This window comes from Monodon monoceros, unplaced genomic scaffold (assembly GCF_005190385.1).
Source record: "Monodon monoceros isolate NGI ecotype Baffin Bay Population unplaced genomic scaffold, NGI_Narwhal_1 Super_Scaffold_3, whole genome shotgun sequence".
Taxonomy (NCBI): domain Eukaryota; kingdom Metazoa; phylum Chordata; class Mammalia; order Artiodactyla; family Monodontidae; genus Monodon; species Monodon monoceros.
The window spans coordinates 54,508,156-54,524,984 of NW_021703780.1; the positions used below are offsets into that span (position 1 = coordinate 54,508,156).

Genomic DNA, 16,829 nt, shown 5'->3' on the forward strand with positions numbered 1-16,829 from the left:
CAAAATGAATCGTACTTCTGAATGTAGATGGATGACTTCCGGAATAAGCAAGAAACTGGTAACACATAGTAACCTCTGAAGGATGAAGGAAGTTTTTTTCCTTTTAAATTATAAAATTTTTATACATTTAAAAATTTGCAGCTTCCGCATATATAATTTTTAAAGGACTTCTCTTAATGACAACATGAAAATATTGTGTAACCCTCTCCTTGCCCCGCAACAACCCTAAAGTCTCGCGAGGACGCTCGAGGACCCGTGAGGGGCGAAGGCAAGACCCCCGGCCTCCGCCGCCGCGGCCCTGCGCCGCACACGCCTTGGCTCCGGGCAGGGAGGCGTGTCCGCCCTATCCTGAGCATCGGCCCGTTAAGTCTTAGCCTCTAAGGAAGCCTTGACTCCCTTCGTACCAGTTCTCTATCATCTCCTTGATGGCATTAGCCGGGCGCTGGATAACTTCCCCTGCCGCGATGCGGTTTACCACTGTCTCGTCCAGCCGTCGGATAACCCCCGCTACCAGCGACATTTTGGCGCCAGAGGAGCCCGAGTCACGGAGAGAAGCTAACTGCAAGTGCCTTCAGCCAATCCCCTTAGAGCTTCGTGCCCACATCTTTCCATCAACTCTGCTGACGCCGTCCTGCCCCACCCTCTAGCGGCAGCGCCGCTTCCGGGACAGTGAGCTATTGATTGGGCAGCGTGAATGCCAGTCAAGCTCGTGAGTTCCGGTTCTCTTAGTCCCGCCCTAAAGCGGCTTCAGTCCACTTTGCAGCTATAAGGATGTGCGCCTGCGCACTAAAAACCGCTGTCCACTCTTCCTATTGGCTCATGTCTGGGGCTGAGGAATACGAAATCTCCAGCCAATAGGAACAGAGGTGTCGGAGCCGCAGGTTGGTGTCCCCAGCTGGGGTGATCTGGCGCAGAGTGGAGGAGGCGCTTGCGGCTCGCTCCTGCTCTTCCCCTCTCCTTGCGGCCTCCCGGAGGTCTGCCCAGCTCCTGTGGCCTCCCGTGAAATGTGGATGACGCCCAAGAGGAGCAAAATGGAAATCGACGAGTCTCGGGGGTTCCGGGCCGAGTGGACACAGCGGTACCTAGTGGTAGAGGCTCCGGAGGGCGAGGGCGCCCTGTGCCTGGTGTGTCGCCGCCTGGTCGTAGCCACCGGCGAACCCGACGTCAGGCACCACTACGAGGCCGAGCACGACTATTACGAGCGGTATGTGGCGGAGGGCGAGCGCGCGGCCCTGGTGGAGCGTCTGCGTCAGGGCGACTTGCCCGAGGCCGCCCCGCTCACTCCGGAGGAGAGAGCTGCTCGTGCAGGTCTCGGGCTCGCCCGCCTCTTGGCCTTGAAGGGTTGCGGCTGGGGCGAGGGGGACTTTGTGCACCGGTGCATGGAGGTGATGCTGAGAGATGTGCTGCCCGATCACGTAAGCGTTCTGGATGGCATTGATTTATCTCCGGAGATCACGCGGCAGAGGGTCCTGGACATTAACCAAAATCTACGCAGTCAGCTTTTTAACCGAGCCAAGGACTTTAAAGCCTATTCCCTTGCCTTGGATGACCAGGCGTTTGTGGCCTATGAGAACTACCTCCTGGTCTTTGTCCGCGGCGTAGGCCACGATTTGGAGGTGCAAGAAGAGCTTCTGACCATAATCAACCTGACTCATCACTTCAGTGTTGGTGCCCTCATGGCAGCAATCCTTGAGGCCCTACAGACGGCAGGGCTTAGCCTGCAGCGGATGGTTGGACTGACCACGACCCACACTCTGAGGATGATTGGTGAGAACTCAGGACTGGTGTCATACATGAGAGAAAAGGCTGTAAGCCCCAACTGTTGGAATGTGATCCATTATTCAGGATTTCTTCACTTGGAACTGTTGAGCTCCTACGATGTAGATGTTAATCAAATCGTAAATGCCATATCTGAATGGATAGTTTTGATTAAGACCAGAGGCGTTAGGCGGCCGGAATTTCAGGCTTTACTAACTGAATCTGAATCAGAGCACGGTGAAAGGGTTAATGGACGCTGTCTGAACAATTGGCTTAGAAAAGGGAAGACTTTAAAACTAATATTTTCCTTAAGAAAAGAGATAAAAACATTCTTGGTTTCGATAGGGGCAACAACGGTCCATTTCACAGACAACGAATGGCTTTGTGACTTTGGCTTCTTGGTGGATATTATGGACCACCTTCGAGAACTCAGCGAACTATTGAGAGTGAGTAAAGTCTTTGCTGCTGCTGCCTTTGACCATATTTGTGCCTTTGAAGTGAAGCTGAATTTACTTCAGAGACATATTGAAGAAAAAAATCTAACACACTTTGCCGCCTTGAGCCAAGTTGTTGATGAGCTTAAAGGGCATCTTCAAGAAGACGAAAAAATACTCGATCCTGATAGGTATCGAGTGGTGATCTGTCGCCTACAAAAAGAGTTTGAGAGACATTTCAAGGACCTCAAGTTCATTAAAAAGGACTTAGAACTTTTTGCAAATCCATTTAGCTTTAAACCTGAATATGCACCTATTTCAGTAAGGGTGGAGCTAACAAAACTTCAGGCAAATACTAACCTTTGGAACGAATACAGAACCAAAGACTTAGGGCAGTTCTATGCCGGATTGTCTGCTGAATCTTACCCGATTATCAAAGGGGTTGCCTGTAAGGTGGCATCCTTGTTTGATAGTAGCAAAATCTGTGAAAAGGCTTTTTCATATTTGACTCGAAACCAACACACTTTGAGCCAGCCCTTGACAGACGAACACCTCCATGCCCTGTTTCGGATTGCCACCACTGAAATAGAGCCACATTGGGATGATCTTGTGAGACGAAGAAATGAATCAAATCCATAAACCTTTGAAGTACAACATTGAAACACTCAACAAGAATCCAATTCTAAAAGCAAACATCTGTTTGATTTTCAAGTTTACTAATTTGGATTGTGGGAAAACACCACATTATTCATCCAAATTGATCACAATTCAAATTCTTCAGACATATTTTTTTTTCCATCTCAAGAGGCAGCATGGGACTGAAACAAACATGCAGACACCTTTTTTTAAAACTTAATTTGATGGCAAAGTCATTATCTTTTGCTTTTATGATACAACTGTTTTTAAAGACATTTAGTACTAATAATGTGAGTTGAATTAGAAGTCTGTTTTTAAGGTGTTTCGAAGAAACTTTAGCTCTTATTTTAACAAAGTGTTAAAATTCTGATGCATATAGTCTGAAATTATCAACTGCTTAAATATATGTTTGAGCCAATTTGCAGAAACTCACATAGCAAGTGCAGAAGTTTCTGAAAAGGAGGAACGTACATACAGTGGAGGTATTTTGTCAAACTGTCAGAATGTTTGAGACTATTTTTTTTAGACATATTTCTGAGTCTGAAGTAAATATTGACATATTTCCTCCCTCTCACCTCCCTCCCACCCGCCCTAGCGATAATGATATTACTAATACAGAAAATAAGCACGTAAAATTTTAGTCAGAGGAGCAAGAATTTTTTTTTAATTGCTAGTTGAGGAGGCTTCCTGCAGTCTGGAGATCAGACTAACCAATTTTTGGAGGTTTCCCCTGAATTTTTCACAATTGGGTGCTGTTTTATGAGCTTGCCTACTAAAGGACTACGGTAAGTATAGACTCTTAGGGGTTGCCCGCTAGTAATTCTTTTTTCTACTCTAGACAGTTTGGCCCTGTCAAAAAAGGATGAGGAAAACAAGATGTTTGCATCCCAGGATCGGGAGGTGTGAGATATTTTAGCTAATTTGTCCTATCTGCATGAGTGTTGCAGCTTTATAAAGAAATCCTGCTTAGAGGAAACCCTTTATTTTAAAGTGATATAATATCAAATGTTGTTTGTTGCTGGAAATGGATTTATTATAAATTTGACACTATCCCACACATTGTGTATTTAAGACAGTGCACAAGTGGAAATATTTAACTCTCAAGAAGCAGCTTTATTTACAGATTGTAGCACTTCCGTATTTCTAAGTGAGACATCTGCTTTGTGCTAAAACAGTAATTTTCAAACTTATGTTAACCATGAAAAGGAAATCTTACAGTAAAGCCAAATATGTGAAATGATTTAAGAAGAGGACCCAACTTAGAGATCCTCTCAAGTACAATTTGAAAACTTGTGTTCAAGTCCTGTCTTAACTATTGTAATGCATTTTTCTGTGGCCACTAATTCAGCAAATTCAAGGAACCAGAATACAAACAAGAATTTAGAAGGAACTGAAGCCTGAGCTATCAAAATAGATGCCATAAAGAGCCCAAGAACCAAAATTCTGCCAGTGGTTCTCAACCAGAGACAGTATGCCCTCTTTCCAGAGGATGTTGGGAGACATAAAGGGGACTGTTTTAATTGTCACACTTATTGAGGGAAGTTCTGCTGGCATGTCAGCATGAACGACACCCCGTCCCCCACAGTGCATAGGACAGCACAGCACAATAAAGACTTATTCCTCCCAAAGTGCCAGTAGACCCCCTGTGTAGATTCTCTTATATTTCGAGGGACAGGGCAAATTACCGGTAGAAGCAGAATTAGAAGGGCAAGTTGGGAAGACTGATAATACTTGATAAGGGACACTAATTCCAACATTCCAAGTTTGGCTGGTAAGATGCAATCAAGGCCTTGCTAGGTTCTGGTAGCTCACAATAGCATTTATAAATCAGTAATTGGTATTGAACCAGATTAAAGGGCTCTGTTCTATTATACATAATTGGTTTAGGACAAAAGAACGTGTAATGTATTACTAAGATACTTAGCAAGAAGGGTCAAGTTAAGATTTCGGTTAACAGGAAGTAAACTTAAATATCTGGAAAAACAACATAGTGAAAAACCAAACAACAACAACAAAAATCTACCGGTAATTTCCCAGTAGTTTGGAGTATTCTCTTTCATGCAGGTGCTTTATTGAAAGGATAATTGGAAGACCTGAAAGCTGTTTCTGCTTTCTAACCCCAGTTCCTTAAATATTGAACTCTTGTACATTTTGTGAAGTTCCACTATATATTTTGCTTAAGGTAATAATAAGATTAGTTATATAGTCAGTGAATGTGGGGGAGGCATAAGCTAAGAATTTTAAATTCACCCTGAACAATAGAGAATTGCCATAAACTAGTCTTTGTAAAAAAGAAAAAAAAAGTGTGTATTTTACTGTTTTCTGTACTAAGTAATTCTGTAACTGCATGGCAGTCTTTAAAAATTTCTTTTTATAAAATAGTTGTTAACTAGTCCTGTTGTATCAGTGAATATAGTTAAAATAAGTACTATTTTTTAAAAACTCTGTGTCCCCATATCTCCCATTCCTACTGGTTTTCTTAAAAGATTTGTCTGTGTTTCCACTGTCCCGTATTGCTGCTGAGACTGCTCTACCAATATTACTAAGTCCTTGTCAATATTCCTACCCTCTTTACACCACTGGCCACCCTTCATTAAATACTTGTTTAGTTTGGCTTCAGGGAGATACCATCTCCAAGTATGCTTCCTCAGTCTTCTTTGCAGGCACCTCTTTCCCTTAAACATCTGTGTCCTTGGGATTTTTTAATTTGGTTGTAAGCTGTCTTATTCTACATCATCTCCGTAGCTGATCTCTTTTTTCTTTCATGGCTTCACTTACCAACTTTATGCAAATGACTCCCAAATTCATATCTCCTTTCTAGACCTTTCCTGATTCCTATATCTAATTGCTAACTTAAGTCCACTTTGCTGTCTCATAGGCACCACAACATGTCCTTGACCTTGCCCCCCAAACCTGCTCCTCCTTTCCTGATCCCTCTCTCAGTAAATGGCACCACCACTGCCAACCATTCAGTTGCCTTGACCCAAGCCCCAAACCCGGTTAGCCATGACTTTTCCCTCTTCATCCATCACATCCACTCACACCTTTCTGTTAAGCCTGTTGCCTAAACTTTCCTTGATTCTACAATGCTACTATCCTGATCAAGGCTATCAACCTACCTATATTATAGCACTGGCCTTCTCAGGCTCCAGTTCTCTGGTTGTGATCCCTTTCACAGTGCAGCCAGATTTTTCCAAAAGACGTATCTGGTCATATCACTCCTCTGCTTTCACCACTGCTCTTAGGATACGGCTGTTCAAGTTTCAGTTTATATGCCACTTCCTCTAGGAAGCCTTCATCAATACCCTCTAGACTAGGTGCCCCTACTGTGCACTCCCTAAATACCCTGTTCTTCCCCAGCCATATACTTAGCACACTTTGTTGTTCCTTCTTATTGATCAGTGCTAGACTGTAAGCTTCACAAGGGCTGGGACCATATATATGCCTGCACACTGCTATATCTAGTGCTTAGCACAATGCCTGACATTTCAATAAATGTTTGGATGAATAAATACTTGTATAGTGCTTTACGATCTTTGCAGCCCTTTCATAGTCTCCTTTGACCTTCACAGTGGTCCTGTTGTACCTGCTTGCTGGGTAATTGTTATCCACATATTACAAATCAAGAAATGAAACTAAGTTCTTTGTGACTAGGGAATTGTATTCCTAGAATTTAGTTCAGTGCTTGGCATGTGGCTCAAATATTTACTATGTGAATGTTGTTGAGGAAACAAACTTAGATTGCAGTTTGCCCTAGTAAACGTAAGTAGTAAAGCTGAGTATACTCACATAAATCCACCATGTTATATTGTCTTTACCTCCTTGATGTAGAAGTCTTAATTTTTTTTTTTTTAATTTCTAAAGGGAGGCTTGCGAAGGAACCTGGATGAGAAAGATTGGACAACTATTTAGTGGACTAAAACAATACCTCAGTAATTAAAAAGTTGCATTCAGTATTGGAAAAAGATAATGCTGCTTAAGAGTTAATATCCATTTTCCTTCTGTAAGCATCAACCCTAGGAGAAAATGGCATCTTATTTACTTGCTCTTTTCCTTTACAGATAATTTCTGGCTCTTCTGGGATTTTAAAGTAAGTAAATTTAACAAAATGTTAGAAGAATGACTCAGTCAGCCCTTCTGGTCACTAGATATTCAGTTCACTTGCTTTCCTACCTGCAGAATGTCCTCATCACCTCCCCAAGGAAGGTAACCCGAAAGTGACATCTGGTCAATATGTACTTCTTAGATTTGCTAACGTTTCTTTGCTTTCTTGTTCGCATGCCTCTCTGAACTTACTTTCTGGGTAACTTGGGCTTTCAGGCTTTGTGGGAGAGCCATACCCTTAGTCTCCTTTTCCCTGAGCCATTTTTTTCCAGTTTAAGGGATTAACCAGTGTTACACTCTTAGTTGGACTTTTAATCTGAGGCCCATTAACTAATTCAGAGGTTTTAACAGTAGGTGTGATAGTCATCCAGTGATTTGATCCTTGCTGCAAAAGTGGGTTTTAGTCAACCTTTGGCGTATAGGATTTCTAGCTTTTATCTCTTTGTAATTGAGAAGTAGCTTCTTCCTACCCAGTAAGTACTTGAGTTTGTGAACTCTCTTTATTCCCTTGCTTTTTTGCTTGCAAACTGATTAATTCTTTTCTGAGTTCATCTCTTTCCTGTCTATTTTGTCAAATGGGGCCAACAGCAACCGTAACATATTTTGTTTTCTTGTCTTTTTTTTTTTTTTTTCTTGAATAAGGTATAGATTCTCTGCCTTCCAGGTTCTCTCCGGACAGTTTCATCACTCCATTAACATGCATCGCCCCTGCATAAGTTATTTCTTCCATCTTCCACTAGCAATTTCCTGAATGCCTGCCAACCAAGCCAATGTTCAGAATGCTAGGTTTTTCGAAAACAGAACCAGTTTCTGTATCAGAATGGGCTAGGTTGCTGTGTGGTAACAACCCCAAAATCCCAGCTTTTCTCTTGTAGTTTGGCTAGGGGCTTTGCTCTAAGTCAGGAATTGAAGAACTATGGCCATGGGCAAAATCTGTCCTGCTGCCTGTTACTGTAAATAAAGTTTTATTGGAAAATAGCCTTGCCCGTTTATGTATTGTCTGGCTGCTTTTGCTCTACAGTGGCAGAGTCGCGTAGTTGTGGAAGAAAGTGTCTGGCCCACAAAGTCTAAAATATTTACTGTGTGACCCTTTACAGAAAATGTTCACTGATCCCTGCTCTAAGTGGTCCTCATTCTAGGACTCAGGCTGACCAAGCAGATATCATGTATGGTGTGGCTGCTCATTTTGGGAAATGAAAAAGTCTGACAAATCACTTATAGGCCAGCCCTTAAAGCACTTTCACTGGCCAAAGGAAATCACATGGCCACACCAGAGTTCAAGGAGGAGTGTAATCCTTCCTCGTGCCTTGGAAGAGAACCCGAGATACTTGGAAGACAAAACTACCGACTACACATATAGTTATATCTCCCTATGTATAAAATTTCTTTGAAAATATTTTTTAATTGAGGTGAAATTACATTCAGATAAATGCAAATATTTAATGTACACCTCAGTGGATTTTTATATACACCCTTGAACCCATCACCCAAATCAAGATATTGAACATTTCTCGTACCCCGGTCAGTGCCCTGTGCCCCCCACACACACACAAATAACCGCTATTCTGACCTTTATCACCGTGGATTACTTTTGTCTGTTTTAAAGCTTCATGTAAATGTAATAATTATATGTACTCTTTTGTTCAACATTGTGTCTGTGAGTCATCCATGTTGCGTGTAGCAGCAATTCGTTTTTTACTTCTGTGTAGTATACCATTGTATGACTTATACCACAATTTATGAATCCATTCTACTGTTGATGGAAATTTTAGTTTCCAGTTTGTGGTTATTATGAATAAAGTTGCTATGAACATTTTTGTGTCTGTCTTTCAGTGAACGTGAGCACCCATTTTTCTTGGTATTCTCCTTGGTATATACCCTGCTTCCATACTTCCCTCATAATTATTCGCACAGCAACTAAACTGATGCTTAACTTTAAAATATAAATCAGCATGCCAGTCCTCTGTTCAGAATCCTCCAGTGGCTTACTATCACAATTAGAATAAGATCCAAGGTCTATCATGGTCTGCAAGATCTGTACCCACACACCCTTTTTCTTCCTACCCCATCTTATATCATAACCTTTATCCCTTCCCTTCCCCCAACTTGCTCTGCTGTGTACTAGACACTGCTGGTAAATTGGGGATTGAAGATAAATGGCTTGACCCCGTCCTTAAAGTGGTTGTAGTCTACATAGATAATTTTAACAAGCCATGACACTGATTTACGTTAAGTCAATTACTAGTTCTGTAGGGAATAAGAGGCAAATACGCCCTATGATTAAAATAATTAGTATAACATAATTTACAATAATATTTAACTCCTGGAAGGGATTTAGAGAAGTAAGATTAAAATGTAAAACCCTGTTGATAAATTCAAGAAATGTGTAAGTTCTCGCATTTTAGTTCCACTGATTATGAATTAGAGTTCACCAACTTGGTTACATTATTACAATTTACTATTACATGTTCACTTCCATGAGGGGTAGGTGGGGGCTGAGAGGCGTGAACAGGGGTGAGAAGGCATTGGAATACATAAGTGCTGATATTAAGCACAGTCCAAAATAGCAGTCATAACAAAGGCCTCCTTAAATTATTGGTACATTATTGGTTATTGTAAAATAACTGAAAGAATTCGACTTATGCACTTACCACATTTTTTATAACTTTACTGATGTATCGATACAATGAAGTAACAATAAACTGCACATATTCAAAGTATAAAATTTGATTTGTTTTGACATAAATGCATGAAACTCACCACAATCAAAGTATTTCCTCACCTGCAAAAGTTTGCCATTTGGTTTTGACTAATGGGAAGGAAATTTTACTCCAATTTAAGGGGGAGGATGTCTCTCAGAACCACCACTGTCAACTTCCCTCCATTTGCCAGCCAGCCTCGTACACCTCCGTGGCTCTCCATCACTACCCCACTCCAGGGCCATTGACCAACTAACCCAGTCTCATATGCCAGTCCCACATTCCGGGCAGGAACTTGTGGCAGTTCAGTCTTTGATGTCTTCCCTGAGGCCAGAGTGATGGTTGTGAAGGGAACGGTCCCATAACGTATTTGATAGGGATTTCTGATTGTGAGAACCAACAAGCACTAGCTTAAAGGGAAAGAAGGGAATGCTTAGAGAAATGCAGAAGTATTTTACAGAAGCCATGTGGGGGAATTGAATTCAGTGGTCATTCAGCAATTATTTAATGAAGGCCCGCTAGAGCCAGGCACTGGTCTGGACACTGGAGATTCAGATTTTGAAGCCAAATAAATTTCCTACCCTCATGGATCTTGTGTGTTCCCTCTGCACGTCTGCTTCATTCTTCTCTCTGAACACCAGCCTCCACTGCTCATATATATATTTTTAATGGGAGAACCCTGTTATGAGTGGAAAGATATTTTTCTTAAAAGGGGTCCATAACATACACTCCAGTCCTGCGGTTGGGGTGGGTTGAAGAGGAAGACTCTACAAAAGAGTTTGGGCTGGGCAGACACACCAAAAGTTGTCTATCACATCTCAGGTGGTTAAGCAACCATTGATATTCAAAACCATTCCGATGGATTTATTGTCTCCTGTTATCAGAGTTCTCATTGATCCTTCTGAGTCAGAATTTATAGAACTGAATGTTAAAGAATCCATAGAAAGCTCATTTATCCCAACTCCTTTACAGGTAAAGAAATTGGGTCCCAGATTGGGGGCTAAGGTTATTCTGAATTACGCAGCAGAACCGGTTCCCCCTCAAGGGATACACATAACAATATCTTTGAGCTGTTTAGCAGATACTGAAACGCCCACCAGGTGGGAGGAGTTAAGGACGGTGTGCCACCCACAAGCATGTAGACCCCAGGCTAGTTGGAACCAGAAGGTTGATGATGCTGACTCCCACTTACCTCACCACCAACCAATCAGAAGAATGTCCACAAGCTGATCATCCCCTCTTTGAACGATTACTATAAAACTTCTCCCTACCCCTCTAGGTTGGGACACAGAGTTTTGAGGACATTAGCCCTCTGTGGCCCCCTTTGCCTGGCAAAGCAATAAAGCTATTCTTTTCTACTTCACCCAAAACTCTGTCTCTGAGATTTAATTCAGTGTCGGGGGCCAGAGGCTGAATTCAGCTTCATTCTGAAACAGTTTAAATACTGTACATATTACCAGTTTCCGGAGGGCTTTGGTGGGGAGCAGGGCACAGCCTTTAAAAGAATGACAGAGCCGTTGAGGATACAACAAAACTGGTTACAACCAACTAGGTCCAAGATGGTCAAAAATTCAACTTCCAGTAGACCTTGCGCCTCATTATGCGCTCATTGTAGCATATTAGCATATGCTAAATAACACACCCACAGGCACCATGACAGTTCCGAGCCTCCCATAAAAGGCTCAAAAGTGGATGGTGGCCCAATTCCTGGAAATCCCTGCCTCTTCCCCAAGCTAGTTGGAATAATTCTCCCACTCATTAGCCTATGAAATTACCCAGCCCCTAAAAACAAACTATCCCATATTCTGGGGCCTATGGAGTATCTCAATAAACCTGCTTTCACTTTACTACGCAAAGCCCCACTGGGTGGCCCGTCCCAGGAACTCACCTGAGACCTGGGTCATGACCATCCTCTTGCACCCCATTTTCCTGCAACCTCTTTACAAAGGATTTTTTAAAAAAATAGACACTTTATTATATACACAGGTGATAAAATCCCAGACTCACCGTTAGGCACATAAATATAGACCCTGCTAAATATTTAATATTATCAAGCTTGTACAACTTGAGCATGGTTTTGAGGCCAGCAACCTCAATGTCTATCTAAATGGGGGTCTGATCTTGCTAAGATGTACTATCACTTTTTTTTTTTATTGGAGTATAATTGCTTGACAATGTTGGGTTAGTTTCTGCTGTAAAACAAAGTGAATCAGCTATATGTATACATACATCCCCTCCCTGTTCAGCCTCCCTCCCACCCCCCGATCCTACCCCTCTAGGTCATCACAGAGCACCGAGCTGAGTTCCCTGTGCTATACAGCAACTTCCCACTAACTATTTTACACTGGTAGTGTATATATGTCAGTGCTACTCTCTCAGTTTGTCCCACCCTCCCTTTCCCCATCCCCCATGTCCACAAGTCAGTTCTCTATGTCTGCGTCTCTTTTCGTGCCCTGCAAATAGGTTCATCAGTACCATTTGTTTTTCTCTTTCTGACTTCACTCTGTATGACAGACTCTAGGTTCATCCACATCACTACAAATGACCCTACTTCGTCCCTTGTATGGCTGAGTAATATTCCATTGTATATATGTACCACATCTTCTTTATCTATTCATCTGTCGGTGGACATTTAGGTTGCTTCCAAGTCCTGGCTATGGTAAATAGTGCTGCAATGAACATTGGGGTACATGTATCTTTTTGAATTGTTTTTCTCAGGATACATGCCCAGTAGTGGGATTGCTGGGTCACATGGTAGTTCTATTTTTAGTCTTTTAAGGAACCTCCATACTATTCTCCAAAGTGGCTATATCAATTTACATTCCCACCAACAGTGCAAGAGGATCACCTTTTCTCCACACCCTCTCCAGCATTTATTGTTTGTAGATTTTTCTTATTATTTATTTTTATTTATTATTTTTTGGCTGCGTTGGGGCTTTGCTGCTGCACGTGGGCTTTCTCTAGTTGTGGCAAGTGGGGGCTGCTCTTCATTGCGGTGCACGGCCTTCTCATTGCAGTGGCTTCTCTTGTTGCAGAGCACGGACTCTAAGCGTGCAGTCTTCAGTAGTTGTGGCTCACAGGCTCAGTAGTTGTGGATCGTGGGCTCTAGAGTGCAAGCTCAGTAGTTGTGGCACACGGGATTAATTGCTCTGCGGTGTGTGGGATCTTCCCGGGCCAGGGCTCGAACCCGTGGATTCTTAACCACTGAGCCACCAGGGAAGTCCCATTTGTAGATTTTTTGATGATGGCCATTCTGACTGGTATGAGGTGATACCTCATTGTGGTTTTGATTTGCATTTCTCTAACAATTAGTGATGTTGAGCATCTTTTCATGTGTTTACTGGCCATCTGTACGCCTTCTTTGGAGAAATGTCTATTTAGATCTTCTGCCCATTTTTTGATTGGGTTGTTTGTTTTTTCTGATATTGAGCTGCACGAGCTGCTTGTATATTTTGGAGATTAATCCTTTGTCAGCTGCTTCATTTGCAAGTATTTTCTCCCATTCGGAGGGTTGTCTTTTCATCTTGCTTATGGCTTCCTTTGCAATGCGACAGCTTTTAAATTTAATTAGGTCCCTTTTCTTTTAATAAATTGATTTATTTTATTTATTTCTGGTTGCGTTGGGTCTTCATTGCTGCGTGCAGCAATGCAGGCTTTCTGCGTGCAGGCTTTGGGGCTTTGCTGCTGCACGTGGGCTTTCTCTAGTTGCGGCAAGCGGGGGCTACTCTTCGTTGTGGTGTGCAGGCTTCTCGTTGCAGTGGCTTCTCTTGTTGCAGAGCATGGGCTCTAGGCGCACAGGCTTCAGTAGTTGTGGCACATGGGCTCAGTAGTTGTGGCTCACAGGCTCTAGAGCGCAGGCTCAGTAGTTGTGGCGCACGGGCTTAGTCACTCCACGGCATGTGGAATCTTCCCGGACAAGGGCTCGAACCCGTGTCCCCTGCATTAGCAGGCGGACTCTTAACCACTGCACCACCAGGGAAGCCCCTCATTTATTATTAATAAATTACTTCTTACCTATCACTTTGCCTCTCGCTGATTTCCTTCTGCAGCAAGACACAAAGAACCTGAGCTTCATTAAGCCCTGAGACCAGGTGTGTGGTTTCAGTTGGAAGATTGTGGGTTCGACTCCCATCTGAGGTGTGGTTTCAACAGGGCTTACACAGAAAGCCTTTAGGAATCTAGAATTCTTTGAGATATTGCTAAATGAGGTATATAATAAAAATATAAAATTTTCATATTTTGATGTGTATTCTGAAACAGTTTAAATACTGTATATATTACCTGTTTCTGGAGGGTTTGAAAAAATTTATCTGAAAAGAATGAGACTGCAGCCACTTTAGGGAGTTCTCTGACAGTTTTTGCATTTCCTCTTATGTCTCTTGTATATTGAATTAATTCCAATTTTTGGAATTTTCCCAGGAAATTTTCCATTAAATGAAGGTTTCCAAATTTATCAAGTTGTTCATAGCATTTTTATTTCATCTCCTTGGTATCTCTGGTTATACTCTCTCTCTCTCATTCCCAATGTTTGAGCTTTCTTTTTCTTAATTAGCCTCATTGCAGAATTCTTTTTTTTGCCCTTTTCAAAGAATTTGTTTCCGTGTTAATATATCAGTACCATTATTTTCTAATTCATTGATTTCTGCTTTTATTTTCTTTAATTCATTCTTCCTATTTTCTTATTCATTTTTTCTGTTAATGTATTTTTCCCACATCCTTGAGATGAATATTTTTACACTTTGTTTACTAACTAACCTATCCCCATTGTACCTCAAACCTATTATCAATATAAAATAAAATTTTAAGACCTATATTATGCCTTTCATTGCCCTGAATTATTTGACTGGTATGGATACTTTGACATGCCACAATACCTCTTTTAGCCCTGAAATTTTTATTTCATCTTTAAAAAAACAAGAACATTTTCTTCTATAATTACAGTGCTACTGTCACACCTAATAATAATTCTTCGACAAAAACTAATGCCTAGTCCATATTCACATGTCCCCATTTGTTTGTAAAAATTACTTTTTTTTTAACATCTTTATTGGAGTATAATTGCTTTACAATGATGTGTTGGTTTCTGCTGTATAACAAAGTGAATCAGCTATACATATACATATATCTCCATATCTCCTCCCTCTTGCATCTCCCTCCCACCCTCCATATCCCACCCCTCTAGGTGGTCACAAAGCACCGAGCTGATTTCCCTGTGCTATGCGGCTGCTTCCCACTAGCTATCTATTTTACATTTGGTAGTGTATATATGTCCATGCCACTCTCTCACTTTGTCCCAGCTTACCCTTCCCCCTCCCCATATCCTCAAGTCCATTCTCTACATCTGCATGATTATTCCTGCCCTGCCCCTAGGTTCTTCAGAACCTTTTTTTTTTTTTTGAGATTCCATTTATATGTGTTAGCATACAATATTTATTTTTCTCTTTCTGACTTACTTCACTCTGTATGACAGTCTATAGCTCCATCCACCTCACTACAAATAACTCAATTTCGTTTCTTTCTATGGCTGAGTAATATTCCATTGTATATATGTGTCACATCTTCTTTACCTATTCATCTGTTGATGGACATTTAGGTTGCTTCCATATTCTGGCTATTGTAAATAGAGCTGCAATGAACATTGTGGTACATGACTCTTTTTGAATTATGGTTTTCTCTGGGTATATGCCCAGTAGGGGGATTGCTGCGTCGTATGGTAGTTCTCTTTTTAGTTTTTTAAGGAACCTCCATACTGTTCTCCATAGTGGCTGTATCAGTTTACATTCCCACCAACAGTGCAAGAGGGTTCCCTTTTCTCCACAACCTCTCCAGCATTTATTATTTGTAAATTTTTTGATGATGGGCATTCTGACTGGTGTGAGGTGATACCTCATTGTAGTTTTGATTTGCATTTCTCTAATGATTAGTGATGTTGAGCATTCTTTCATGTGTTTGTTAGCAATCTGTATATCTTCTTTGGAGAACTGTCTATTTAGGTCTTCTGTGCATTTTTGGATTGGTTTGTTTGTTTTTTTGATATTGAGCTGCATGAGCTACTTGTAAATTTTGGAGATTAATCCTTTGTCAGTTGCTTCATTTGTAAATATTTTCTCCCATTCTGAGGGTTGTCTTTTTGTCTTGTTTATGGTTTCCTTTGCTGTGCAAAAGCTTTTAAGTTTCATGAGGTCCCATTTGTTTATTCTTGTTTTTATTTCCATTTCTCTAGGAGGTGGGTCAAAAAGGATCTTGCTGTGATTTATAGTGTTATAAAAACACTATAGAAAACATAGTGTTCTGCCTATGTTTTCTTCTAAGGGTTTTATAGCTTCTGGCCTTACATTTAGGTCTTTAATCCATTTTGAGTTTATTTTTGTGTATGGTGTTAGGGAGTGTTCTAATTTCACTCTTTTAACATGTAGCTGTCCAGTTTTCCCAGCACCACTTATTGAAGAGGCTGCCTTTTCTCCATTGTATGTTCTTGCCTCCTTTATCAAAGATAAGGTGACCATATGTGTGTGGGTCTATCTCTAGGTTTTCTATCTTGTTCCATTGATCTGTATGTCTTTTTTTGTGCCAGTACCATACTGTCTTGATTAATGTAGCTTTGTAGTATAGTCTGAATTCCGGGAGCCTGATTCCTCCAGCTCCATTTTTCTTTCTCAAGATTGCTTTGGATATTCAGGGTCTTTTGTGTTTCCATACAAGTTGTGCAATTTTTTGTTCTAGTTCTGTGGAAAATGCCATTGGTAGTTTGATAGGGATTGCATTGAATCTGTAGATAGCTTTGGGTAGTAGAGTCATTTTCACAATATTGATTCTTCCAATACAAAAACATGGTATATCTTTCCATCTGTTGGTATCATCTTTAATTTCTTTCATCAGTGTCTTATAGTTTTCTGCATACAGGTCTTTTGTCTCCTTAGGGAGGTTTATTCCTAGGTATTTTATTCTTTTTGTTGCAATGGTAAATGGGAGTGTTTCCTTAATTTCCCTTTCGATTTTGCATCATTAGTGTATAGGAATGCAAGAGATTTCTGTTCATTAATTTTGTATCCTGCTACTTTACCAAATTCATTGATTAGCTCTAGTAGTTTTCTGGTAGCATCTTTAGGATTCTCTATGTATAGTATCATGTCATCTGCAAACAGTGACAGCTTTACTTCTTCCTTTCCAGTTTGGATTCCTTTTATTTCTTTTTCTT

At 41.1% G+C, this 16,829-nt stretch overlaps 2 protein-coding genes across 7 annotated transcripts in view; one reads left to right on the forward strand and one right to left on the reverse strand.

The window, feature by feature from the left end:
• The window catches only part of MLH1 (mutL homolog 1), a 52,690-nt gene extending 51,963 nt beyond the window's left edge, over nt 1-727 (reverse strand). For both annotated transcript variants that reach the window (XM_029241734.1, XM_029241733.1), the window contains exon 1: nt 405-727. Coding sequence is in view for 1 of the 2 variants with exons in the window: in XM_029241733.1 (XP_029097566.1) it covers nt 405-520 (116 nt within the window). In the remaining variant the exon portion in view is untranslated. The remainder of the gene's footprint in view (nt 1-404) is intronic.
• Nucleotides 728-878: 151 nt separating this feature from the next.
• On the forward strand, nt 879-8,738 carry EPM2AIP1 (EPM2A interacting protein 1). Of its 5 annotated transcripts, none has more exons than XM_029243960.1 (3): nt 879-3,613; nt 6,890-6,918; nt 7,575-8,738. In XM_029243960.1, the coding sequence occupies exon 1, from the start codon at nt 1,005-1,007 to the stop codon at nt 2,829-2,831; it is 1,827 nt and encodes a 608-aa protein (XP_029099793.1). In that variant the 5' UTR covers nt 879-1,004; the 3' UTR covers nt 2,832-3,613; nt 6,890-6,918; nt 7,575-8,738. The 5 variants fall into 5 exon arrangements, with proteins under 5 accessions (XP_029099793.1, XP_029099794.1, XP_029099791.1 ...); XM_029243961.1 differs by having other exon boundaries at nt 879-3,118; XM_029243958.1 differs by having other exon boundaries at nt 879-6,918.
• Nucleotides 8,739-16,829: the final 8,091 nt, after the last annotated feature.

What these genes read in the sequence shown, in the direction of transcription:
- EPM2AIP1 (XM_029243958.1), top strand. Translation starts at nt 1,005, where the DNA reads ATGTGGATGACGCCCAAGAGGAGCAAAATGGAAATCGACGAGTCTCGG.